General features: G+C 31.2%; 1 protein-coding gene and 1 long non-coding RNA gene across 3 annotated transcripts; both read right to left on the bottom strand.

The window, feature by feature from the left end:
- Window positions 1-6497: 6497 nt before the first annotated feature.
- Window positions 6498-7936, bottom strand: LOC123702816. Of its 2 annotated transcripts, XM_045650618.1 has the most exons (4): window positions 7759-7936; window positions 7382-7637; window positions 7275-7292; window positions 6498-6992 (listed from the first exon to the last, which is right to left on the bottom strand). In XM_045650618.1, the coding sequence occupies exons 1-4, from the start codon at window positions 7879-7881 to the stop codon at window positions 6616-6618; spliced, it is 774 nt and encodes a 257-aa protein (XP_045506574.1). In that variant the 5' UTR covers window positions 7882-7936; the 3' UTR covers window positions 6498-6615. The 2 variants fall into 2 exon arrangements, with proteins under 2 accessions (XP_045506574.1, XP_045506575.1); XM_045650619.1 differs by lacking the exon at window positions 7275-7292.
- Window positions 7937-19963: 12027 nt separating this feature from the next.
- LOC123702777 lies at window positions 19964-21324 on the bottom strand. Its single transcript, XR_006752912.1, has 3 exons — window positions 21106-21324; window positions 20715-20847; window positions 19964-20560 (listed from the first exon to the last, which is right to left on the bottom strand). It is a non-coding gene; the product is annotated as an uncharacterized LOC123702777 (long non-coding RNA).
- Window positions 21325-26641: the final 5317 nt, after the last annotated feature.

The following is a 26641-nucleotide window of genomic DNA, read 5'->3' as shown; positions in this document are numbered from 1 at the left end:
TTCGAAAGGCTCTACGAAAATAGAATATAATATACTTACATATTATCTATTATAATTATATTATCTTCCAAAATTAAGCACGCAACATTAGCGTGAGGTAATTAGCATTTCGCAATTCCTAACTCCTATTACTACTTTTTTCGTCAAGCCTAATTGCATGATATTATCATATAATTATTTCTATCATTAATTTATCCCCTAACCCTTAGTAGAAGTACTATATTGCTAAAATACATGACTCGGAGTTCACAGTAGATTATAATTTTTATCCACAATAAAAGAAATACTAATTTTGACTATTCTATGCTTAATGGTATGCAGATCTGATCTTTTTATTCATAATTTAACATACCTATGCAAAATGTTTATTCCTATCAACTGTTTTGAGTGTACCTATCCTCACAAAGTATGCATAAATAATATTACCTGGATATTATTATCAAATAACTTTTTATAGGTCCGAAACTTCCTATATTCCTCAAATTAATTAACCCTTACTATTTCATTCACAAACAGTTCTTGAACTTGCATAATCCTGCTGCCATGAGAAAGATCACGGTCGACTTGCGCTAGCGACTCGTGCTAGTGAACTTGGCACTGGAACAACTTGTAACTTACGTGTTTCAATGTCGTGCCGCTAGATGGCGCTGAAATAAAATATGATGTTTTGAGCTTTTGGCTAAAACTCGGATCTTTGACTATTAATAAAATATTATGAATTATGCAATTCAAAAGGTTTCTTTAAGTTCATCGAAAATTTTAATCATGCCTGCATAACTTCCATATTATTAAAGATAAGTAATGACATAATGAAATTAAAGTTTCTTATGTCTGCACTTAGGCAAAGACTTCTTGTTAAAATTTCACCATTGCTCAAAACTGAATTAATTTTGAGTTTTGTTATCACGTTGTATGCTCGGGGAAACAGAAAAAATGTTTTTTAGGGGTTTGTTATCAAAGATGTATAATTATCGTAATTTGAGTATGAAGAATAAAATGTTTGCGTTTGAATTTTCGCACTTCTTATTTAACCAATAGGTGACCAAATAGCGAAAAAGAATATTAGAAAACAAAATTCAGTACTGCATTGAAAGAAGCCTCTACATAAAAAATAACCATATTAAGCTGGCACTTAACTTGTCATTTCTTTCCCCGCGACATAACAATGGGAAAAAATACGGCATTCTTATATTGCAATTTTAAACAGAAACTTGAACTTCTAGAGATAATGTGAATGACCTGAGGACTATACACTTCAATTGTGTAACAATTTATATTCTCAGAGGTCTTGCATTGACCTTTTAGACTGTTTACTTTCAAGTTTTGCATTGACTGTATATTATTTTAGTTCTTCCTGACAGTAATGTAGGATAGCAACTTATATATTTTACCTATAGGAAAAAATATGGGTTTAAAAAATGATTATTTTTATTGGTATTTTGAGTAACGTTAAATAAGCACGTTGCAAATAGACGGAGCCCACCTTTTCTATCCCATCTATAAAAAAATAATGTGCTAAATTGCAAGCAATATGGATCACAATTTTTTTTAGAGATTACTAGATTGTAAAAAAATTATAATAGAATGGTGTTCATAATGTAATAATTGTATAATATGTACATATTAATAATTAATTCCTGTCTTTTTGCAATCTTGCCTCGAAGTCGCTTTCTGACGACTTATTTATTTTTTATTCCCAGTTCACAGCTGTTTTAAGTTATAAAAATTATGCATTTTTTACAAGCAACGGATGAGAGAAAGACAAAAAATTTCAGCTTTCTAGCTATCACGCCTGGAGACAGACAGACAGACAACGAAGTCTCAGTACTAGGGTCCCGTTATATCATTTCGGTACGGAACCCTAAAAATGACAGCAGATAATAGTACTATACTAATAAAAACAACCTATATACCTATTTATTATAATAAAACCAAGTCACTAATAAGGCGTGGGTTATTGAGTAATATTAGTTTTATTCATATAATTACATAATATTGTATTACAATACATTTTCACACAAGGTTATCTATCCCATGGGAAAGTTCTCTATTTTTAGCTCAGCTATTGTGTAACAATAGAAATACAAACTTGACATTGCTAAGATACCTTGTTATTGATTCGTTATTATGTTCTTTCTTTATTAAAAATTCTTTACTCGTATGTAATATGCAATTGTAAAAAAAACAATACTTTTAAAGGTATGCGATCGATCTCTTGCGTTTTAGAATCGCGAAAAGCTTTATTAATGCCGTTTATTGGATTTTTTCTGTGATTGTTTTTTTATATTATTAATATTGCATTAAAACTTTGAACGAATCATATTATAGCTAATGATTAGATCAGAATATATTATATCAACAAAGCTTTCATCTCAATATTTTACTCTATATATTTTGGAGCTTACAGATTTCTAATCCATACTAATATTATAAATGCGGAAGTAACTCTGTCTGTCTGAATGTTACTCAATCACGCCTAAACTACTGAACCAATTTTCATGAAATTTGGTATGGAGATATTTTGATACCCGAGAAAGGACATAGGCTACTTTTTATCCCGGAAAAATTACGCAATCCCGGAAATCCCCCGGGAACGGGAACTATGCGGGTTTTTCTTTGACTGCGCGGGCGAAGCCGCGGGCGGAAATCTAGTATTTTATATAATAGAGCACGAGACAGATAAATTATTAGTATTTATTTCATTAGTCGTTAAGACAGGCTTTTAAGACATTCTTTATCCTTCTTCCTACCCTCTACGAACCCTCGTGATAGATTTCAATTTTTATATCAGCGTAAAGGAAATTTAATTTTTTTAAAGAAAAACATAAATATAAAAGAGAAAAATGAAATCACATTACAAAGATAAAGGGAAAATGTAATACAACACCGATCATTTGATTACACCACTTATAAATTTCAACTTTCACATTTTATGGAGTAAACTATAGAATAAACTCGAGGAGCGAGTTTTATGACACAATCATTCATTTTCCATGAGCTTTTTGAAAGTAAGAGTAGCGAGAATGATCTACATTTGAAGAGTTAACTTGTTAGTAAGTATGTGTATCAAATAGCATACATACCGGATTTTATGAGTTTCAACATGTTGAATTAGATTTTTTTTGTTTTATGGCTTTCAAATGTTTTATAAATATAAATTTATAAAGAATAGAGATTTAACATTTCAAAGCGTATGTTGTTACTTTATATTCAACTCCATTCCATTTTAAAATTGTTGTTGATAAATGTTGTTATCATATTATTGTAAATAACAAGCGATGGAATTACCACAGACTAATAATAATATACCTACTACGTGTTTTACTCACAAAGTCTATTGTGCGAGTTATTTCGGCCAAATTACATAGCCAAGTTTATACTTTGTTGTTATTTACAAAATAAAGAACGTAAAGTTGAATTGCTTCTTTTTGAAATGTACCATTATGTAGAGGTGCGAGCTTCGATTTAATAGTGCTAAACGGCTAATCGTATAAATTCAAATAAAAATTGGTTATATCAGTCTGTAGGTAACTAATGACAGGAATTTTTAGACAAAAACTTTAAAAAGCGCCTTGATAAGCTTTTGACAAATTTGTTCAAACTTTTGACAAATTGCTCGACTGACAAGTATGGTTAATTGCTTGTTTTATACAACAAGTAAAGATGTCATATACTTATTTTTTGTCTTTGCTTCCAATTGAACCAGACCTTCATCAAATAATTTTATGCAAGAAGCCTCAAAAAATTAAAAAGAAAGTCACGCACCAGCCAAGCCATACACGTGATCCACCGACCGTGTCATTGATTTAGAACCACAAATGTTCGAAAAATTTAATACAGGTGAACCGAAGCTTAGCATCATTGACCACTAAGATGAAATGGATAAAACGAGAGACCGTAGAAAGCAATAATTGCAAACCGGTTTTAACACGTGCCGCGGTATGCGAGATTTCTCGACTAATATTATACGAAATTAACATGTGGAACGAACGTAAATAAAGCAGAGAGAGTGTTTTTTTGTACATTGACATGCTTTTAAGGGCGGAGGTTAGAACTTAATGTGAACTACGGAGCTTTGAATAACATTATAATGGCTGTAACAATCCAGAGGCAAGTGCTGTATCATAAAGGCTGATAACTGCTCACTCAATTTTGAATGTTGAGCATTAGCATATATGTATTATTTTCTAGCCTATTGATCCATAATGAACACAATCATACACGATCAACTTCTTAACCAAATAACATATTACTTACTTTAAAAGAAAAAAGTGTACCTATGAATATAATTTGTATATTAACTAATAGTATCAAATTCCATATTCCAATAATCTGATACAACTAGAAGTATAATACACAACAAGGTCTTACAGAGGAATCAGAGGCGCTTTAAAGGCATTTTAGCATTAGTGTTAGTATTCGGTTTAAAGAAATTTACTTATCTCATAAATTTTACACTCATACTAAATAACAATTTTTGCAGTTAGATCAGCTATCGAAATTAGTTAAGTACGTCTTTAATTTATTTAAAAAAATAGTGATCGATGAGGATTCTTTAATTATTGATTTAGTCAATTGTACACAATTATTGTGCTCCCTCAAATCTTAAGTTTCTCTTACCGTATTCTTATAAATGGTAATACAAGATTATCAATTAAAATAAAACCGAAAATATAAGTCAAAGATATTACGTATGAAAATCATAGGTAATCTTCGGGCATTAGTAACATTGGCATTGCAAATAAATGAATCGACTAGACGCAGTTGAATGACCAAAAGCAAGTGCCGATGTTTTTGCTATGTTGGTAACACGTTTATATGTATACAGAACTTAGCATCATGTTACATAATTATTATTCTCTTAGTGTGCTGAATGCATTTACTATTTTAGACGTTGGTTCACATTACATTATTATGGGCTGTTTATTTTTGACTATTTGTATAAATAAAAAAAAGAAACTTGCATAAGCGTGCACATAATACTATGAAGCTTTGCTGTAATCATCTTTAATTACTAGCGGTCCGCCCTGACTTCGCCCGTCATATTATATAGCATATAGTCTAAAAATTATATGATTTTTCTCTCCCTAAAAATAACTATATACTTATTTTTTCTTAAAATTTATTTTCCATTATCATTGACGTCTACTTAGTTCTAACGTAATTACCTATCTTCTTTTCTAAGCTTCTAATAAAAAAACAACAAATTTATTTATTTTATTCTCCAGAATACGTACCCAGGCCTTTAACACAAAACTTATAATTACTAACACATCTTACGAAACAGTACCCATACTTAACGTATTTGACCATGTCTGTTATCATAACCTTATTACCGTAATACACTTTCTGTTTGTCTATCTGTCTTAGTAAAAACTTTCGTTTAAAGACTATGAAATAACTTGAGAACGTCTTATTTTTAATTGTCAATATATTCTTGCAAATAACATAAAACATGTATTTTGTTTTCCAAACAACTTTCTTCATAAACGATGAAATTAAATTCTTGTTGAACAGGAATTGATGATTATTATAAGCCGTTCTTTCTTATTTTTTATAATAAATATTAAATATTGTTATTACCATAAATGCTTCAGTGTTTTTCATTTGTTATTTCCAAAACTATAGTTGTAGAAACGAAATCTATCGAATCTAAATCATCATGAGATATTATTACAACTAGGTACCATACAAAAAATAATCATAAAATAGTTTTTAATAAATCTTTAAAATGCTATAAACATTTATGGCTTCGTCGAAATATATTTTGTAATACCATTTACTTCATTCTCAATGATTTATTTTCTCCGCTTGCCTAGCATCGTTAGAAAATTGGAAGATAGTGAAAATGATTTAAAGCCGGATTGTATTCTTGAGATTTATTTGCTAGAATTTCTTGTTAAATTCCAAATCACTATAACGTTACTTTATTATTATTACATCCGTATTAAACATCCTGTAATACGTACGCTTTGTTTGTTATTTTTTCTCACGGAATTATGAACAGATTTAATAAGCAATATTTCCTTCCTTTTTATTTTTAATATCATTGCCCTAATAAGTCTGGTTATGATCTCAATCCCAACAATTACTAACTAAATAAACTAATGTCTTACTTGTCTTAATCTTCAAAAATATTATTAAAAATCAATCTCAGTAAAAGTGATCTTTTCGAAAGTCAAGAGCGATTATCACACGCACACACCGTGTCTCAATGTTAAATAATTTCCAATCACAAAATTCGTTTCCGTTATAAATAATAACAGTTAACGATGCACAGAAAACCGTTACTTAATTGCATAAACTTGTTCATATTTAATATCTGTGCAAAACAAACATTTAAAAAATCAATCTCTACTCGTTCATTATGTCATATAATATATCATCTGTGAAATTGTTCAGCTAGAGACACAGGCTACAATTTAAAAGAGACTTTCGAAGCGATAGTAACGTACTTTCATTAATGACTTGCAAACAGGTAAATGAATGGCCGTGTGTCCAACAATAATAATTTATTCCATATAGTAAGTAATAAGTTAATAACAATAAATTAAATAAATAAGTCTTTGTACAATGGATGCTATTGGTAATACATTTGGTCTAGTTTATGATTGATTAGTGCGGTGAGTACGCTGAGTAGGCGAGGTTCTGGGCTTCGTCGATGTTCTTGTTCCAATCGGCTCCGTATCCAGAGTAGCCGTGGCCGTGGCCAAGATCGTGGCCGAGATCGTGGGCAATATGTTCCACGTGGACTGGGTGGTGCGACTCGTGGTGATGGGCGTGGGGTACCACTTCGTATGTCGTCTTGGTGTGGTCCTGCTTGAAGCAGTATGCAATGAAGAGTACGACAGCCAGAACCAGGGCAATCTTAGCGGTGGCGAGAGCCTTCAAAGCGATCAGCTTCACGATAAACATCTTTCCAAGCAACAATTTGGCTCCAAGAAGTCCAATAATGGCTCCGATTCCGCTGCCTCCCTTCTTCTTACCACGACCTAAAAATAAACATAGGTATTATAAATTCATAGAAAATGCTCCCAAAAATATCTTAACCGTATCCTTTAAATTCTAGTTAGCATAACAAATAAGAAAGTTAGGACATTAAACCCCGTTGAAAGTAAAGAAACAAGAATTAATATCAGAATCTGGCAAGGCGATGAGCCCGAGCCTACTTGCCCTTGACGAAATTTTGATAAACAAATGTTAAATAGATCTGCCCCCTTTTACTATAACCCATGGACACGGAATATATCTATTTGAATTAGAAATAAAAATACCCTTTTTCTTGCCGCGACCTAAAAAAAATAAATATTTAAAATCTGTGTTAATCCATATAACTAAATCATAATTATAATTCAATCGAATGAATATATTGAAAATTTACCTTCTTCTAACGAGCGTTGAAAGGATTCCTTTTCAGCATCGTTCATTTTAACTTCAAGAGCGTGTGTTTCGAATAGGTTGACGACTCCATCCAACAACCTATAGTTCACTTCGGTATCCCTCGCAATGGGGTCGATGGGCAAGGGCTCCAACTGCTTCCCGGTTCTTAAGGCAGGCTCACCCTTAAGCACTACACCCTCCGCGATAGATATGCTCCTAGATGCCCTCACATTATCGACAATTTTCAGCAATTTCTCCTGCAAAATTAAAAACCGTTAAAACTTGTGATGAAATTAAAAATGATTAAGAATTAGAACGGCCCGATGCGGTCACTGATATCACATTCACTGATCACTTTCACTATAAAAAATTATTGACCTTAACACATAAGAAGTAATCCCCTTGGCAGTCCTTGATAAAATTAATCGCTGTTTCCATTGTTTTGTCTTCTTCAGCACTAACTAACGCCCCTAAGGCCAAGAGAACTAAAGCGAACTTCATTTTTACTTTTTTTTAATTTTTTTTTTCTTACGGATTAATAATTTTCTGACATCGAGAGATGTTAAGATATGTTTGACTTGCTGTCGGTGCCCGCATACAGTTTTATTGCGCTCCCCCACTTTTATCTATTTTCTTAAGACTGAGCTCTCTATGGAAGATATTCGATTCAGTTCGGACCCTAATGTGTATGCAAATCAGTTTGCTTTGTACATATTAGTTGTTATCAAAAGGCGTTGGCTTTACTCGTTTCGTAAGTTCCGAATTCATATTTTCGATATTTTATTTGCTATACACATTAGAAATTTGTGTAATATTTTAAGATGATTAAGTAGGCTTATTCGATAAACGGTTTTTTGTGTAGGAAGCGAAATATTTATGAACTTGCGAATACTTTTGAGTATTAAAATAAAAATATCAATTAATCGTATGTTAAGTAGTTTTATAGATAATTCAATATTTTAAATCATTAGATATTATAAATATTTAAATTTTTACATTATGACCTAATTACACGTATTTTGTTTATGCAACACATTGAATATTTGTATACGTAACTCATTGAAAATGAAAGTATATTAAGAGAAGCTTTGTATATGCTGGTAGATCCTTGTCCCGAGTGGGGCACGGGACATATTTTTAACATTATATAATTTTTTATTTGACATAATATTATTTTTTACTATTTATCCGTGCAATTTATCATAGTATGGTTTCAGTATAATAATGGTAATTAGAATGTAAAATTTTCAGACCTTTAATAAAATTAATTAATGTTTTATCCCTTTCACTTTCACCTAATTGGATGAAAGGAAGAACGGAACAAAGTATTGAGTAGTTTTAACATTTATTCCGAAAGTATATAGGTTTAGTATTATTACATTAATAAAAGTTATTACAATGGATTCCTTTTGTTTGTTATTTATTATATTTAATATAATATAGGAACCTCATTATTTTACAAGTAGAGTATTGAACATTAAATATTGTTTGAAATTGTAATGAAACAAATAAGCTATAAGAAACAGACAGCATATTATTATTTTTTTCTTTCATTATTAGCATATTATTTTGTTATTATAACTATTAACTAATACAAACCTGTACGAAAAGTGTCCATTAAATTTCGAAATCCTGAAACAGTATGATAACTGAACAAAAGCTGGTTTTTTTTTTTACTAAAAAACTGCATAAAAGTGCTAGTTTATATACTAATATTATAAAGAGGAAAGGTTTGTAATTATGTATGTATATATGGTTTTCACGCAGAAACTACTGGACCGATTTCAAAAATTCTTTCACCATTAGAAAGCTGCATCTTCACTGAGCAACATAGGCTAGGTTTTATCCCGGAAATCCCACGGGAACGGGAACTATGCGGGTTTTTCTTTAAAACGCGAGCGAGGCCGCAGGCGGAAAGTAGTATTATTATATATATAATTTTAAACAAGAAACTTAATATTTTTGCATTATAACCATGTAGAATACTTTCTCATAACTATAATATTATGTTGAAAATATAAATGAGCGGCATGTTTTAATTTTGCACAAATACGGAAAGTTATATGCATTAGTTTAGAAAAGACTTTCACTCTGAAATTTTTGCTCATTTAAAATCATTTTCTATAAAAACTGATATCTTCTTATAATATAAAAATGAATCCCAAAATGTGTTGGTAAGCGCATAACTTTAGAACAGCTGAACCGATTTCTTTCTTTTTTTATTATATTCCTTGAAGTACGAGGATGGTTCTTATGTAGAGAAAACGTGAACATGTACCACGGGCGAAGCCGGGGCGGAACGCTAGTAATGTAATATATTCACTATAATAAGTAAGCTATTTTTTATTATTTGTATGAATTACATAAAAGAAAGCTTCATATAATCCAAAACCTTATTAAATCAATGCTACGATAGTTTTACATATTTTCAATTAAAATATTATGGCTATAAATTTGGCTTATGGGTATATTACCTAGTTGTTACCATACCTAAGCCAAATTCATAGTGTATAATTTATATGTATTTATAGTGTACTAGCGGTCCGCCCCGGCTTCGCCCGTGGTACAAATTTACGTTTTCTCTACATAAGAACCATCCTCGTACTTCAAGGGATATTATAAAAAAAGAATTATCGAAATCGGTTCAGCCGTTCACACGTGATGCCGTGAAAACGCGAAACGGGTTTCATTTTTATATATTACTAGCTGTTCCCCGCGGTTTCACCCGCATTGCTCCGCTCATGTTGGTCTTAGCGTGATGATATAGCCTATAGGCTTAGCCTTCCTCAAGAAATGGGCTATCTAACACCGAAAGAATTTTTCAAATCTGACCAGCTGTAGTTCCCGAGATTAGCGCGTTCAAACAAACAAACAAACTCTTCAGCTTTATAATATTAGTATAGATATAGATTATTTACTAATTTTTATATGACCTAATTACAAATGGAACACAAATGTAGAGAAAAATATTTTTGCTCTACATTTGTCAGTTTGACTTTGAGGCATGATGTTTTTATATTGGAGTCTATGTAAGAGCTAGCGTGCAAGAACAACTTTTGTCTCCGCAACTATTTTGTCTCTCCCATCAACTCTATGGGGAGTTACGTTGCTACGTGCGCGCACTTTTTACTAGCCCATAGAGTTCATGGGAGAGACAAAATAGTTGCGGAGACAAAAGTTGCTCTTGCGCGCTAGCTCTAAAATGTTATTAATATAAATAAATGGCGTATGTACTATTCCAGATTTCAAATTTTTTTTTAACTTAAAACCAACTATTATGCGGTGAATAGGTTCTTTGAGAAAGATAAAAACTTTTTCATTTATAATATTCATATTAATTTACGTATTATTGGTAATAAGTTGATGGAATTCTGGTAAATGGCTCATATTTTTTAAGGCACTGTATCGTGACAAATTTACTAACATCATTATTATTACTACAAAATATTATAATATAGGGTAACTTTAGTTTTAAGGGCGTAATAATTACACGCCCTTAAAACTAAAGTTTCCTACTAAACTGAAACTCTTTCCTTGCATAGCAGAAAAGTTTATAATGGAACTTTAGTAAATTCAGTTTTACCACTTGTTTTAAATAATCAGCCTGCCCTTGAAGAACCTTAACCTTACTTCATACAGTGGCGAAGTTGAAAGGTCATGCTATTAGTTTATTGATCCCACAATAGCATTGCGTTGAAATAATAGTGAAAGTACATATTGTAACTGAGCTTACATAATATCTGAACGATATTGTATGACGACATACAATACTAGCTTTCCGCCCGCGGCTTCGCCTGCGTTTTCATAGAAAAACCCGCATAGTTCCCGTTCCCGTGGGATTTCCGGGTTAAAACTATGTGTTAGTCCAAGTTACGTTCTATATGTGTGCTAAATTTCATCGTAATCGGTTCGGTAGTATTTGAGTGAAGAGTAACAAACATACATACACATACATCCACCCTCACAAACTTTCTAATAATATTAGTAGGAGTAGGAAATAATATAAATTTCAGTTTTCATTTATTCGGCCTTTATTTACTTATGATGATGATATTTTCTTTGATATTATACTAATTATAAAATATTACAATAAAAGTGATACATTTCCAAATAATCGAACCACAAATAGGTAGTTTATTAGTCATGTTGTCCTCCCCAGTTCTTATCAAGTTTAAACACTGTAAAAAATGATAAAGTAACAAACTTATAAGACAATTTTTTATTTAAAAAACGCTCAGTTTACGAAATAATTTGTTAAACAAAAAGTAATGTAAGTAAAAGTCGAAAGAATTTGTGTATTTATTATCCATGATCTCTGTAACGACGAGTCCGGTTTTGAAGTTATTTTGCGCTAGAAAGCAGTTACGTGGGCGTATTTGCAGATACAAGAACATATTTTTATTTTTGTGTAATTTCATATTTTTGGGTTCCACATTAATTGTACGCTTTAGAACTTACTTTAGAACAATAATTACATACATTATTAGAAATATTAATTATAAATTCAAACTTGACGTACTTAATAACTGTCTGTCGACGCGGTTGGCGCAGTGGTAAAGTAACTGCCTACTGAGCCGACGGTCCCGGGTTCGATCCCCGGTCAGGGCAAATATTTGTGTGATGAACTCAATTATTTGTTCTTGGGTCTGGGTGTTATTATCTATATATGTATTTATTAAATATTATATTTATCGTCGCCTAGTACTCACAACACAAGCCTTAATTGAGCTTACTGTTACTAGGTCGATTTGTGTAATAATGTCCTATAATATTTATTTATTTATTTATTTATATCTGTCGGCTGTCTTAGCTAACAAGAAATATAATCCATGAAATAACCAAATTTTAAGGTTCTAATATCACAAATTACGCTTAGTAAATCAATTATTATCGTAATTTATTAATTTGCTTCAGATCAAAGCAGCATTTTATTTCATAAATTGGCAGATTTAATCCATTAGTACTGCAGCAAATAATATCAGTCAATTGAGAACGTGCCAATTATCAGAAATGTTAATAATAATTATATAATTTCTGCTAAACTACGTAAATAATTTTTGAAAGTCTGATGCTTCTATCTATATCTATACAGGGTTACTTGTAAAACACCAGCAACTTCGTAGGATAAGATAGCTAACATCATATGTAACAACATTTCTTCTACGACTTTTAGCATAACGCAATAAATTATTTTTAAATGATTTTTTAACCCTTTATTGTACTCTCCTAACATTTGTAAGTCTATGTTCTATTCATTATCGAAAGGACGACGCGACGCCCCCTTCCCCCTCTCCTTCGCTTCTTGTTTACGTAATTTTTGGGATGCGCGTAGAGTTTATAATATTCAAACGGAAAATTAAATTAATATTTATTTTTGTATGAAAATAAAATCTAACAAATTATCAAAAGTCGTAGAACAAATGTTGTTACTTATGATGTTAGCAATCTTGTCCTGCAAGGTTGCTGGTGTTTTTCAAATAACCCTGTATATACTAGATTTCCGCCCGCGGCTTCGCCCGCGTTTGCAAAGGAAAACCCGCATAGTTCCCGTTCCCGTGGGATTTCCGGGATAAAAACTATCCTATGTGCTAATCCAAGTTACCCTCTATATGTGTGCTAAATTTCATTGTAATCGGTTCAGTAGTTTTTACGTGAAAGAGTAACAAACATCCATACATCTATACAAACTTTCGCATTTATAATATTAGTAGGATTAGTAGGATATAAAACTCAAAGGTGACTGATATAGTGATCTATCAACGCACAGCCCAAACCACTGGACGTATCGGGATGAAATTTGGCATGCAGGTAGATGTTAGGACGTAGACATCCACTAAGAAAGGATTACCCGAAATTCTTGCGGGAACGGGGAAAAACGGGGATGCACGTAAAAAGTCGTAGGCAGAAGCTAGTTTATAATATAAACCTAATGAGTTTGTTTGAATGCGTTTATCACAAGAACTGCTGGACCGATTTCAAAAATTCTTTAACCTTTTGACATGTATGTATATTATCCCTTCGAGCTATGTATAGACAATAGGTATATTATGTACCACGGGTGAAGCTAGGTAGACCGTCATTAAACATAATATATAATGATTAGCTGTATTTATCCAAATAATATAACAAAAATATTTAATACTGCATATTTTTATTACAAATTACAACATTGAATTTCGTTTTCAACAGAATTATCATAGAGCAGAAGTTCTATGATGCATCAGTGCAAACACAATTGCTAAATAAAGTGGTTAGAAATTGCTTATTGTAACAGAGGGTATGAATTCGATTTGCACGACTCTAAAAATAAAATTTAGGAGGTATTGTCTACTATCACTTCATGAGCCCTATTCACAATGGGCAGCGTGATTGGCTCTACTCGCTCAACGCTGCCCATTTTGAAGAAGGTCCATCACATAGTTTTGCTTCGACAGACAGTAAATATACAATCTGTCCGTTATCTAGGAATATATTTATGATATTAATTAATAGAGTTAGTTTCATGCCTTCCAGATAATCACTATTTACCACATTCAATTAATATGTGTTTGTTGGTATTTTAATTAACAGACGAAAAACCTATCTTGAAACTAAAACATACATAGATACAAATAAAGTTATATTTTTATTTTATTTTATAGAAGAAACTGGCTATATACCTATTTGACGACGCGGTTGGCGCAGTGGTAAAGTAACTGCCTACTGAGCCGACGGTCCCGGGTTCGATCCCCGGTCAGGGCAAATATTTGTGTGATGAACTCAATTATTTGTTCTTGGGTCTGGGTGTCTAGTACCCACAACACAAGCCTTAATTGAGCTTACTGTGGGACTAGGTCGATTTGTGTAATAATGTCCTATAATATTTATTTATTTTATTTGTATTACAATTTTATGATCTTGGACCAATAGTTTATTTAGTTTAACATCGACCTCAGAGTTTCTGAATTGTAATGGTACAGCCTAACCGCTCTATCAAAATGGCCGTCAAAATAACTGGTAGATTTGAAGAATGTAACTCGAAAACTAATTGGGTTTAAACTATCCTACTAACATACTTCCTATGAGAACCGACCATAGACTTTAACTCGCACTTGACCGGTTTTATAGTCTGTCATAAACATTTATAATTTATTATTTGTATTTTTTTATGAAGATTAAGGAAATAGTTAGATAAAACGAAAGAGTTTACAGGGAGTTTGTGAGAATTTTGTTTGTTATTTGAAATGACGTTAATTACGCAAAGTACAGCTTTTCTTTGTTATTTTTTACTATTTTGTAAAAATAATGAATACATTGTTATGTGTATTTATGCATATTTAATGATATAAAGTTAATAAATAAAATAAGTAGGTAAATTAATCATGTATAATTCTGTATCAATTGAAACATTTCTTAAATTCCCCTGATCTATATTAATAACAATATATCTATAATAATGCTTTGGGTATTTCTTAAAAAATAAATAAAAACAAAATTAATGCCAACTAAGTAGTAGTTAACAGCTAGTAAACAAATTTAAAACACCGTCGTAACCACTGATTGTATGCTTCAAGACACATCAAAATATGTAAACAATAATTAGTGAAAAGAAAACGTAGAAAGAAATTTAGACAATTCTTGTTTGTCAGGAAGTAAACAAAACTAGTTTTAAGTGAAATCCACAGTTTGAAGGTCAGCATTTCCCTAAGATAAATTATTACGATCGTCTTGAATGGACCATTTGTTAAACCACGTTTGCGCGGTAAGGACTTCAATCTTTGAATTAATTTAGAAATATATAAATCTTATTTTAGTTATGCACTGCTTTGTATTATCTGTACAATGTGTTGCGTTCTGAAGACGTTTAATTTGGAAATATAAAATGTGCAATCAAAATTATGTCTCTTATCTCTTTTTTCCATAAGAAAAAGAAATCCCGTTCTTAAATGCAAAAGTGTTTAAGAATTTCCAAAAAGGCGTTAAAATTACTAGAGCCTTATCCTTTGTAGTAAGAAAATGCAATATTACATTTAAAGTATGTTAATCATGCACAATCATCTTTAATTGTTCGTAATCATCTGATATTATATGCGAATAAGGTACTTGCTAAGTGATTGTTGAATTTTTCTTAAGAAGCTCATAGATACTTAAAGTGAATGCATAATTGAATTGTTAACCGATTTCAAAAAAAAGGAGGAGGTTATCAATTCGGCCGGTATATTTTTTTTTATGTATGTACACCGATTACTCCGAGGTTTCTGAACCGATTTACGTGATTCTTTTTTTGTTCGATGCCGGATGGTGTCGAATTGGTCCCATAAAAATTTTATTCGGATAGGCCCAGTAGTTTTTATTTTATGAGCATTTTTGTCTGTAGGTATTTGTAAATTTTGCAAGTGCAAGTTTGAAGTCGGTTGTTCTTAACGCAGTTATCACTTGTAATGATGTCTTATTCGTAGTTGTACCACATTGTAATACGAATATGTAAGGTATTGTTCTTGGTAAAGTTAATTGTGAGAGTATTTAAAAAAATCAGAATATTTATACAATTTTTTATTAATGAAATTATCGTTATAAATACTTTTATGATATGCCTTGACAATTCTACAAAAAAAAAGTGTGCGTGTACTAGTGTAGGTACACACGTAAGAAGTGAAACAGAAATACGTCGAATCACGCGCGGTAGGGATAAGAATAAGATGGCGCGTAACGAAAAAATATTATACTACATTTTTTTCCAACCCCGATAAAGAAGTTTCACTCCAATAAAAATAATAATATATTTGTTTTTAAGGAATACCGCCTAGCAACTAGCAAGTAAGTTATAATGGACCAAATTGACAGAAGATTTACCTCTATAAAGCTTATTGTAGATGATAGTCAAAAGATTTCTCGAATAACGATGAGTTGATAATAAATTCATGTGAATGACTACAGCAAAATGGTTTTTTTATTTTTTCACATATTCTTCAATAGTTTTCTTCAATGATTGCCCTCAAAATAAATAACAATACAATATAGATTTATGTAATGTAGAGTACGTAAACGCAACGTAGGTAAATATATTTGGTAACAAACCTGAAACCTGGTAGGTACATAAAATACCTACATCACTGCCAAGTAACATCAAAATCCGTTCAGTGGTTTTCACGTGAAAGACTAGACAAACAAACATCCATCCATACTTTCACGTTTATTATATTAGCACATATTATTAGTAAGATAAAGACTTCCTTTAGAACCGCCTTTGACCGTCATAATACATAGAATAAACAAAGTTATGCGCTATTATCATTAAGCTGATGAAATACATAGATATTTGGATAATTATTAAAGCATCGGTCGAAAGTAAAATGAAAAACGAAAGCGGTCTCGATCTATGTCAACGTATCGTGATTACGATGAGTCTTAAAATTTTAAATATGCCGTAGAGCTTTTTACACTATACGACACGATTTTATGTCGTAATGTGTTCTACTATTTATTGAAAGTTTGTTTATATTGCAGATCTGTATTTGAAGTTGTTTCAAAAATTTAAGTTATATGTGATATCAGAATTTTTATAGCTAATATATTTGATGTAACTAAACTTTATGTGCTTGTTCAAGTTCTCTCCTGCTGGTAGGTGACGAAGGACTGAAATGTATGTAGTCGCTCGCTTCTCTAGAAGATACCTGTTTACTCTCCTCCGTTAACAGAAAACTGCTTTACCAGTTTACGTTTACTGTAAAAATATTTTTGATTATATAAGTAATCATAACGTAGAAGAAGAATTACTAACGTTATACATACCTACTGACTCTATCATCGTCAAAGTTTGTGAGGATGTGTGTGTGTTTGTTACTCTTTCACGCAAATTCTACAGAACCGATTACAATGAAATTTGGCACACATATAAATTGGATAAATACATATTTTTAGAAAGGGTTTTATCCCGGAAATCGCAAGGGAACGGGAACTATGCGGGTTTTTCTTTAAAAACGCGGGCGGAGCCGCGGGAGGAAAGCTAGTTGTATTGTAGTTTGTTCAAACTCATATTTGAATGAACGTACTTGTATAATAAACTCTATAATACTAAAATAAATTAAATCTTATCGTAAGTTATAAACGAGTCTAACGGTAAGCTCGAGTTATCGATTAAGCGTCTCGTTTCCAACAAAATGTGCGTTTTCCACACTGTAGGCGCGCAACATCACTCAATTGTGATAAGTACTGCTTTCTCTATGCCTTCTAAACTTATAATTACACCAATAAAAGGCAATATTTTGATCTTTATAGAAAAAAATAATACCAACGAAGTATGTAACTCTTACAATTTATCTGTCTATTCTTCTCGCCTACATCACTAAACTGATTTGGATAAAATTTAGTATGAAGATTATTTGAGATCTGTGAAAGGATATAGAATAGCTTTTATCCCGGAGTTCCTATGGAAACAGGAACAATGCGGGTTTTCATTTGACTAAACGGGGAAAGCCGCGGGCGGTAAGCTAGAATATGCCCTTATAATATAATAATAATTATATAACCCTTAATAATATGATAGTATTACTAACTACTATTATAATTTATTTAAATTATAATAAATAAAGAGACGCTTATTTTAACATCTATTACTGTTTTATTATCTTCATAATCGTCACACATTTCTTTTCCGACATGCCTTTTTCTAGTACGTTTGCCATGAGTGGTAATAAAATCCATAAATTTAAATGTTCAATAAAAACTTCACAAATGTTTCAAAATTATGCATATCTCTAATTAATTATAAACTCATAATTTAGCAACTAGCCACCCTCTAATCAGAGCATTAGAAACACCAAACATTTACTATCTTCCAAAACACACAAAAACTCCAGATAAATACATAATAACAGTAGTCCGTAACAAAAACCTATTAGTGTAATAATGTAGCGTAACTAAATGGACTAACTATAATAATACTTCTCGTAATGTGAGATTTAGCAAATAAACTAAAATGAATGAAGAAAGAACGAGCCACTTTTTGTATGCTGCTGTATCTGATTAGACGTAAGTTTATTAAATTCTTCGCATTTATAGCGTTGAGGTTTCACACTTAGCTTTAAGTTTCTTTTAGTTTTATTTTGATATCTGATGTATTTGTTTGCACATATTGTTATGTATTGTTATAGTAAGAATCCTTTGCTAGGTTTTAGCACGTTATGGCCATCTGATTCTTATATTTTACATTTTAAATTTTTAACTATAACTATTCATTTCGGTTTAGTAAAGTTCACTTTATTTATTTAAACTAGATAAGTAGTGACGTACGGCTTGAGATGAATTTTGTTATTCTCTATTCAATTTAAAATGGTTCGTTATAATAATATTTTATAATAATAAAGCATGAACATTGTATTCATTTTCATTCAACGTGTATTAATATTGTTTAGGGCCGATTTTTCAATGCTTGGTTAAAACTTATCCGTCCAATAAAGTATTACACGATAATATTAAAATGTCACGTAAACTGTCAAATGAGCGTTTTCAAAAAAAAGTGTACCATGACTGAATTTATGGATAAATTTTAAATGTTGCATTTTTAATGAAATTTTTATTTAGAAATTTTAAATATACATCATAGTAAGTGAAATTATATTTAATTTCTTGCAGATAAATTTGATTTACGAGAAATCATCAAAATAAATGGGGACTGTGAAAAAAAGTGTCAGTTTTGCGACAGTCGTCAATGCTCATGTAACTATTAACTACGAAGAAAGACGCAAAATATTTTGATTGTGTTACGAAGATTATAACATACATTATTTAAAAAATAGAAAATTGAAGTCGACAAATTAATAAAATTCCTATTAAACTAGCTTTAAGTTCTGTTTTGCCACAGCTGATGCCAAAGTAGCCGTTACTTTTACGATACTTTATACATTTCGATTAAAATCGGCAAAGTGATTATTTTATTTCGGAACAGTAAAACCATTTTAATTATTGAATTCAAATTATTTGTGCCCCTTATAATAAAAAAATGTAAAAACTAATTTTTTTCTTGTCGCAAAACGGGGGACTGTCGCAAAACCGATAGACCATTTTTTATAAGGCTAGGTTTATATTGAATCCAATTTACATGGTTAAAATAAAACCGAGAATACGTTTACAAAAATTTTATTTTAGTCTCATAAAAAAAGTACATCAACACACAGTTTGACACAGTATCAATTTTAGGGCAAAACTCAGAGTTATGGCGAGTTTATATTTACAATAAAGCAAATAAAATCTTAAACATATATTCTATGAATAACTATAAATGTAAAAAAAACAGTCACAGAATGGTTACAGAAGTTGTCTTATGAATCCACCGAAAACTTACTAAAGATAAAACTATAATTAATCTTGTTTCACATATAAATATTATAAAATATATATAATTTGTTTAGTATCTAATCAATTACATATTAATTTATTAAAATTATAACTCAATATTTGTTTATTTTATGTACCTTTTTTTTGTATTTTTATTTATTCTCTTTTTTATTTGTAATTTATTTGATATATTTACTTTATTTAATATTTTGACACACATATACACACACCCACACACACCTACACACACACACACACACACACACACACACACACATTACTCATAAATTTAAAATTTTTTATATTTATTTAATAATCATATTTGTATAATATGCTTGCACATACCATTTATATATCTAACTAGCTCACTTTTCAAGTTTTTTGTTTTATAAAAGTTCAAATGACTTAGGGAGAAGCTGGTGCCTGTATATACAGGCTAGTTCTTCGAACTAAGCCTAAAACGGGTGCCACTTATACTTTTTAATTGTGAACAAAACTATATTGAATATGTCCATGTTTATGTCTATGAAAGAATAAGAAATAAGAAATAAACGATAAATTAAAGTTTCGCAAAATATAAATAGGATATAATATCTTTAGCCGGTTATACGGATGTCTTTAGAAGTACTGTTAACCCAATAAGTCTAAATAAATAATAAGATACCGTTTAGGTAAATACTACTTCTTAGGACACGAAGTAATACGAATAAAAAAACGATGTAAAAAGTTACGAACATTATATTAACTGGAACCTTATCACAATTTAGGAACCGTTTACCGTTCCTCATAAATTTAATAGAGATCAGTTGCAACTGAAAAATAACCATGTTGTTGGAGCTTTGTGGAACTTAGAATGTTTTCCAATCTGAAAAAAAAAAGAAAAAAAGATAAGTGGTTAAAGTAGCAAAACTTCCAGCAAACTCCTATAACAGTAGGAAGAATGTAATAGTTAAGGGTATGTATGATAAGACAAAAAAAAAACTAATGTCAAGCTTCAGGAAGAAATAAATACACTACACCTTTTAACTTTCCATACATGTATCACATATTATTATGTATTCAGGGTATACCTGCTGACCACCTGCTGACCAACGCATTCATTGCAATGTGGCAATACCATTTTTTCCTTTTTGGTCCCGAGATTAGTGATACCTAAAAATATGAAAAAAATTATAAAAATTATGAAGAATATTACAATGACAATCTAGACTTGGCTTTATGCTGTCAGTTTTGGTCAGCCTATAGGTCACGAAGCAAAATGTTGCAAAACTGACGTGACGTTTTCTTCTCAGTTTATAGTCAAAATTATATTCTGACGAAAAAATGTGCCTACACTCATTATCAAATGTAAATAACGATTAATGAATACATTTCTCATCTTCTGAAAGTATTTAAACGATGTTTACTTACCTGTATCAAGTAATAATATGTCTCAAACCAGACAGTAGAAATTTCAACGGCCGTTGCACTCACAAAACACATCTGTTTTACTCGAACTGCATTTGAAAACAAGCTTTTTTAAAATAGCGGACGGTGAAAGTAAACGATAATTTTGCCATTTATAAAATTGAAATAGTAATCTAAAATTTGTAAGTGGCATTATTAGCCGTGATAAACCCGACATGTCCGGTCGGTACCACTTTTAAAGATATTTTTTGAAATCAAATTGCTTTTAAACGATTATAAGGCCCTAATTATGAACTACATGGGACGATTCGCAAATAAATGTACTTTTAAACGACACTAAAACTTATGGTACCCTGGTATAAAACTTTTTAGAATCGCTTCTCTAACATCGAAGAACTTGGATGGGGACACGCCAAAAATTGACACTTTAGTTTTAAAAATGATTATTTAAAAAATAGTACGCAATGTTTCCGTGAATTTATTGTTTGAATTTATCAAATTATGATGTATTTAATACTTTTAAAGCATTACAATAATTAGCCATCATATAAATTTTACTCGTTATTCGACTTGAAACACAGGGGACAGGCCAAAAGTGAGGGGTACACTTTTTTTTGAAAACGCTCAAATACGGGCAATAAGAATACGTTTTTAAAATGGTAGTTTTATACATTATTCGACGAATAAGTTTTAACCAAGGATTGAAAAATCAGCCCTTAACCCTTAATTTGGTATAGTCCGGTGTGACGGACACTTACTTAAAATAAATCCTGTCAAGTTTTTATTTCATGTTCATCGATTTTTAATCGATTAAATGTTTATTTATACCATAAAAAAATAGTAAAAAATTAAGCAATGATTGTGACAACATTGCATATGTCAGTTGGGACGCAAAATGTCTGCGAAAAGGCGGCCACCTGTTTTGCTCAAGGTATTTATAATTATTTTTCTTATTTTTTGTCGAAAAACGAATTGAATTTTATATTTATTTATTAGATCATAAACATTTCAATCATTATTTACAAAAATATACACACTTTATTACATTTTTATGGTGTTTATTTGTAACCGAAATGTTTTGTCCGTCACAGCGGACATTGCTAATTGTATAGAAAAGTACCACTTTATTAATATGTCCGCTGCGGCGGACACCGTCAAAATGTGTGTGTGTGAGTTTGGATTTTTTTTCATTGCCAATAGCCTAATCGCGCAAGTATAATTATTGCTTTAGTGCCGAATGAACATACACCTTCCCATGCTAGCGAAATATCAGATTCGGAAACTCAATTGCATGAAGCACGTACTAATTCTTCCACCCCCCTGTTTTCTCCTGCACCATCTGCAACATCTTCCCTTGCTAACGTAACAATAGATACATCCGTCGATGAAGAATTACACTCCGAAGATTCTGATAGACCTGCTGATGACCAGATTCTTTCGTGCGTGAAATTGGCGAGTCCATTTTTGAAAATGTTCAGTCCCTATCTGCTATTCCTTGATTGCCTGCAACGCCTATAACACCAATAGCTTGATTAGCACCCCGAAAAATAAGATCTAGGAAACCACCTACACTCAAAGCCAAAAGACCAAAAAAACAAAAAAAAAAACAGCTGACTTACAATTATTGGAGAGTAACTCAATTCCGTCACCAAGCGACAATAGAAGAAGGTGAGGAAGATGATTACATAGACATGCCAGAAGATGATTCACCTTTGAGTTTCCTTCACCTTTTTTTCTCTAGATATTTTACTAGTATCGTAGAGCAGACAAACTCATATTCAGTTAAAAAAACCGGCAAGTCAATTCAACTAACAGAAGTAGAATTTAGAGACTTTTTTTTAAATTTTCATACAAAATAAACTTGAATTGTTTTTTTTTTTAATTTCATACAAAATAAACTGTACTTCGGTATCCAATAGTTCTAAAATTTTCATTTCTGTATTTTTAGTAAAAAAACATAAAAATAGCTGTGGTTTTTATTTTCCGTAATTTGGCAGTGTCCGTTGTGACGGACACAGGTTTTCCCAGCAGTGGGCTATGGTAGATTTTTTTTTCATTTTTCGAGAACTTTATGACATACTCCTAAAATTGTCAAATTCATATATTTTGAATATTTTTATCGGTGCCAAATTAAGGGTTAATATCTAATATTAATCAATCGTTTAATTCCTACTAAATATGTTAGCAATTATTGTGCAGTGAATGTTGTTTTACTTGTTCAATTCATAAATGTAGGCGTCTCGTTTTGGTATAATTGTAAAATCCTGTGGTAAAATCTTTTACGACCAAACGAATTCTAAAATTTTAGAATTCTTTTGTTTTCCAATGTGTGTCATACAAGTATAATTTTAATCAAATGGGTAAAAAATAAGTCTAAAGCTGCACCCTTATCCCGTTATGTGAATAATGAATACATATTATTTCCATTACAATCATAGTTAGTTTCATTTTTAGTTCCCCTACTTGAGAGATGAGGCAAATATTTATTTCGTCTGTTTCACTCAACGATTTTCTACAGGCAGATAAGTTTTATCAGTTATTGAAATCCTTTCTTTTTTGCTTCTCACGTATTTGAAGTTGAATGCCGGTGCAATAAAATAATGAATTATGCTTATAAAAACGCGATCACGGCGGAAGTTGTAAATTCGTGTAATAATTGGATGTTATTTGATAGAATGTGTTAATACAATAGTTGCATTGTAATGCAACTGTTGTGTGTATTCATGTATTTTTGCAATGGCAGCAGACAAGAAATATTTTTTCCCTAAAATAAATAAACATAATTATTTATGTTCCTCCAATGTTAAATATTATAAAACCGATTTTGATTGATTGTTTTTAAAGCAACAGAGCATGTGGATCGCCTGTGGTAAGCGAATTCACAACCCTTAAGCAGAGGACTCCGAAGATGTGTTGCTAACAAGTGATATTATGATACGTGATTGAACGATAATATAAATTAATTAATGTTTAATAACAACTACAGATTAAAAAACCTAATTTCGTATAAAACAATTTACTCACGAATCGAGCGTATAACAACGTTTTTATTTCACAGCCATCAATTTCCAATCAAGAGTTATCTGCAGCGAAATTATTCTAGTATTTTTCCAAATAACCAGGTATACGAGTCGCACAGGTGATTGTGAGAAACACTTACGAATTATGAAAGTAAATCCAACAATGTATGTGAAGTTCACATTGTATTGTAAACAATTTCTTTCATAAACAAAATTACCGCGATTGAAGAGTAAATGAAATTATGGAGTGATTCTCTGCAGTTAATTCCACTTGTAATTTCGTTTTACTGTTCTTTTTCGTTTTCCCGTAAGTTAAATAGCGTCTTTGCTTTCTAATCGTTTTTAGATTTTGTGATAAAAATACGGAAAATTTAGTAAAAGAAGCACATTAATGATAATATTAAATAAATTTTTTAATGAATTCCCTACAAGATAGAAGTATTGAAATGTTGAGTTCCTGACATAAGTTGTTACAAATATAGCTCAAATCTATTTAGACTGGCAAAGTTTTCAATAAAATTCTTCTTTATCTATCTTTAACCAACATGCTGCTTTGGGAAGATGCATTTCCCCTATATTCAATTGGGTGATCATATTCTATACGTCATACGTACGTAAAATTATTGTGGTTATCGACCTGCCTCATAAGCGCCAACGGCTATACAGACGCAGTTAGTCCATAAAAATCTTAAATTATAACGTATACAATATAATTACCCAAACATTACTCTAATAAAACTAAGTGAAAGCAATAGAGTTAAAAATTAAAAGTTAGGTATAATATCTAGCGTAGCATTGACTCAGATATTTTGAGAAATTACACGTAACTATAACGAGAGAAATTCGTCAAGTTCAACCGGATATATTGCCCAATAAATGCGTAACTATAATTAACTCTGAAACGCAATAAAAGTGTGCGTTTCGTGCGATAGTCCAGGAGGCGGTTGGATAATGCTTAGTTTTCAAGAAATTCAATACAGGCGCGGTCCCAGCTGAAAAATAGGATCACTCAATTATGTTAAATCGGAGTTGAAATTAGAGTAATAAATAATAAACATTTTGCACACATTTCGTAACGACTGGAAGTTTAAAATTGGGTTGTTTTATTTTGTAAATTTTAATACTTAAGTAACATTTTTCATTTTGATGAAAATTTTGTAAACATACACGAACACGTGAATAAATTTCTCAATTCAATCAAAGTGATTGCCCTAAATTAGTTTTAGCATACGCAATATCAGAAAACTTTATTAAAATTCTGAATGTTATAATTTTGATGTAAGAGACTAAAAAAAAAGATTATATAGAGACAAATATTGAAAAAAGGTTACCTAAGCAATATCAGCATCACCTCTCGGTCTACATCTAAAACAAAGCCGTCTTCCTCAAGTTCAGGCGGATCTGGTCATGTAACGAATTAAAGCGTGGAATTAATTTCACCGTTCGCGTTATGTGAACGCTTACATAATCCTTATAAGATCTCATTCATGCCGGTCATTCACTCGCTTTCTTTAAATTTGGATGGTCGCCAATCGTAGTACTCGATGTATGAATACTAAATCTATATACAGTTCGTTCATAGTTTGGCAATGTTTGTGAATTGATGAACTGGTGCGTCGAGTACACGTTGGACCATGGAGTCAGGGCTAGCGCATACATATACAACTTTTAGTTGAACAACTATTTTGTCGTGTGTAATATTAAGGATATAGCAATATTTAAATGCGTGCATACTACCTATTGGTAGTAATGTACGCATTCACGATATTTATCATGAAGAGATAGAGAACATTTTTATCTTTTTTAAATTAGTAGTTCATACTTACAGTTCATAATTAACATGATTTAGTGATAGATCTCACGTTGTCTTTTAAATGCTATACATACAAAATAAATATAATTTAATAAAAAAGCAATTTCATGGGTATATAAACTAAAAATTATATTGTAAAAAGATTGTTATACTATACCTACGTACCGACTTAGGTATTTGTCATAGAATAAATAATCTTGCTACGTATTGTACACAGAAGAGCTGCTTTTAATAAAGCTGTGTGTAGATTGCAAGTAGGTTATCATAGATGAAATACATCTAATATATATTATAAAGGAGAAAGTTTGTATGGATGTATGGATGTGTGGATGTATGGATGTTTGTTACTCTTTCACGTAAAAACTACTGAACCGATTACAATGAAATTTAGCACACATATAGAGGGTAACTTGGATTAGCACATAGGATAGTTTTTATCCCGGAAATCCCACGGGAACGGGAACTATGCGGGTTTTCCTTTGCAAACGCGGGCGAAGCCGCGGGCGGAAATCTAGTATTATAATACTTTTGCTTTTAAATCCCAATCGATTTAATCAAATAAGTAACTAGAGCCTCTTTAAGTTTAGGAATAAAAAGACTCTTCTATTCATATGATGAGTGTAAATAATATTATTGTAATATTATCTTATTATACGCAGTTTCGCGTTATACTAAATCAAGTAAGTAGATTTTCCTAATATTTATA

This window comes from Colias croceus, chromosome 24 (genome assembly GCF_905220415.1).
Source record: "Colias croceus chromosome 24, ilColCroc2.1".
NCBI lineage: Eukaryota > Metazoa > Arthropoda > Insecta > Lepidoptera > Pieridae > Colias > Colias croceus.
Note: the sequence above shows the minus strand (reverse complement) of the source record. Positions and strands in the feature narration are given on the sequence as shown.

What these genes read in the sequence shown, in the direction of transcription:
- LOC123702816 (XM_045650618.1), bottom strand. Translation starts at nt 7,881, where the DNA reads ATGAAGTTCGCTTTAGTTCTCTTGGCCTTAGGGGCGTTAGTTAGTGCT. An exon ending in ATTACTTCTTATGTGTTAAG is followed by an intron (nt 7,638 to 7,758) that starts GTCAATAATTTT and finishes TTAATTTTGCAG; the next exon opens with GAGAAATTGCTGAAAATTGT.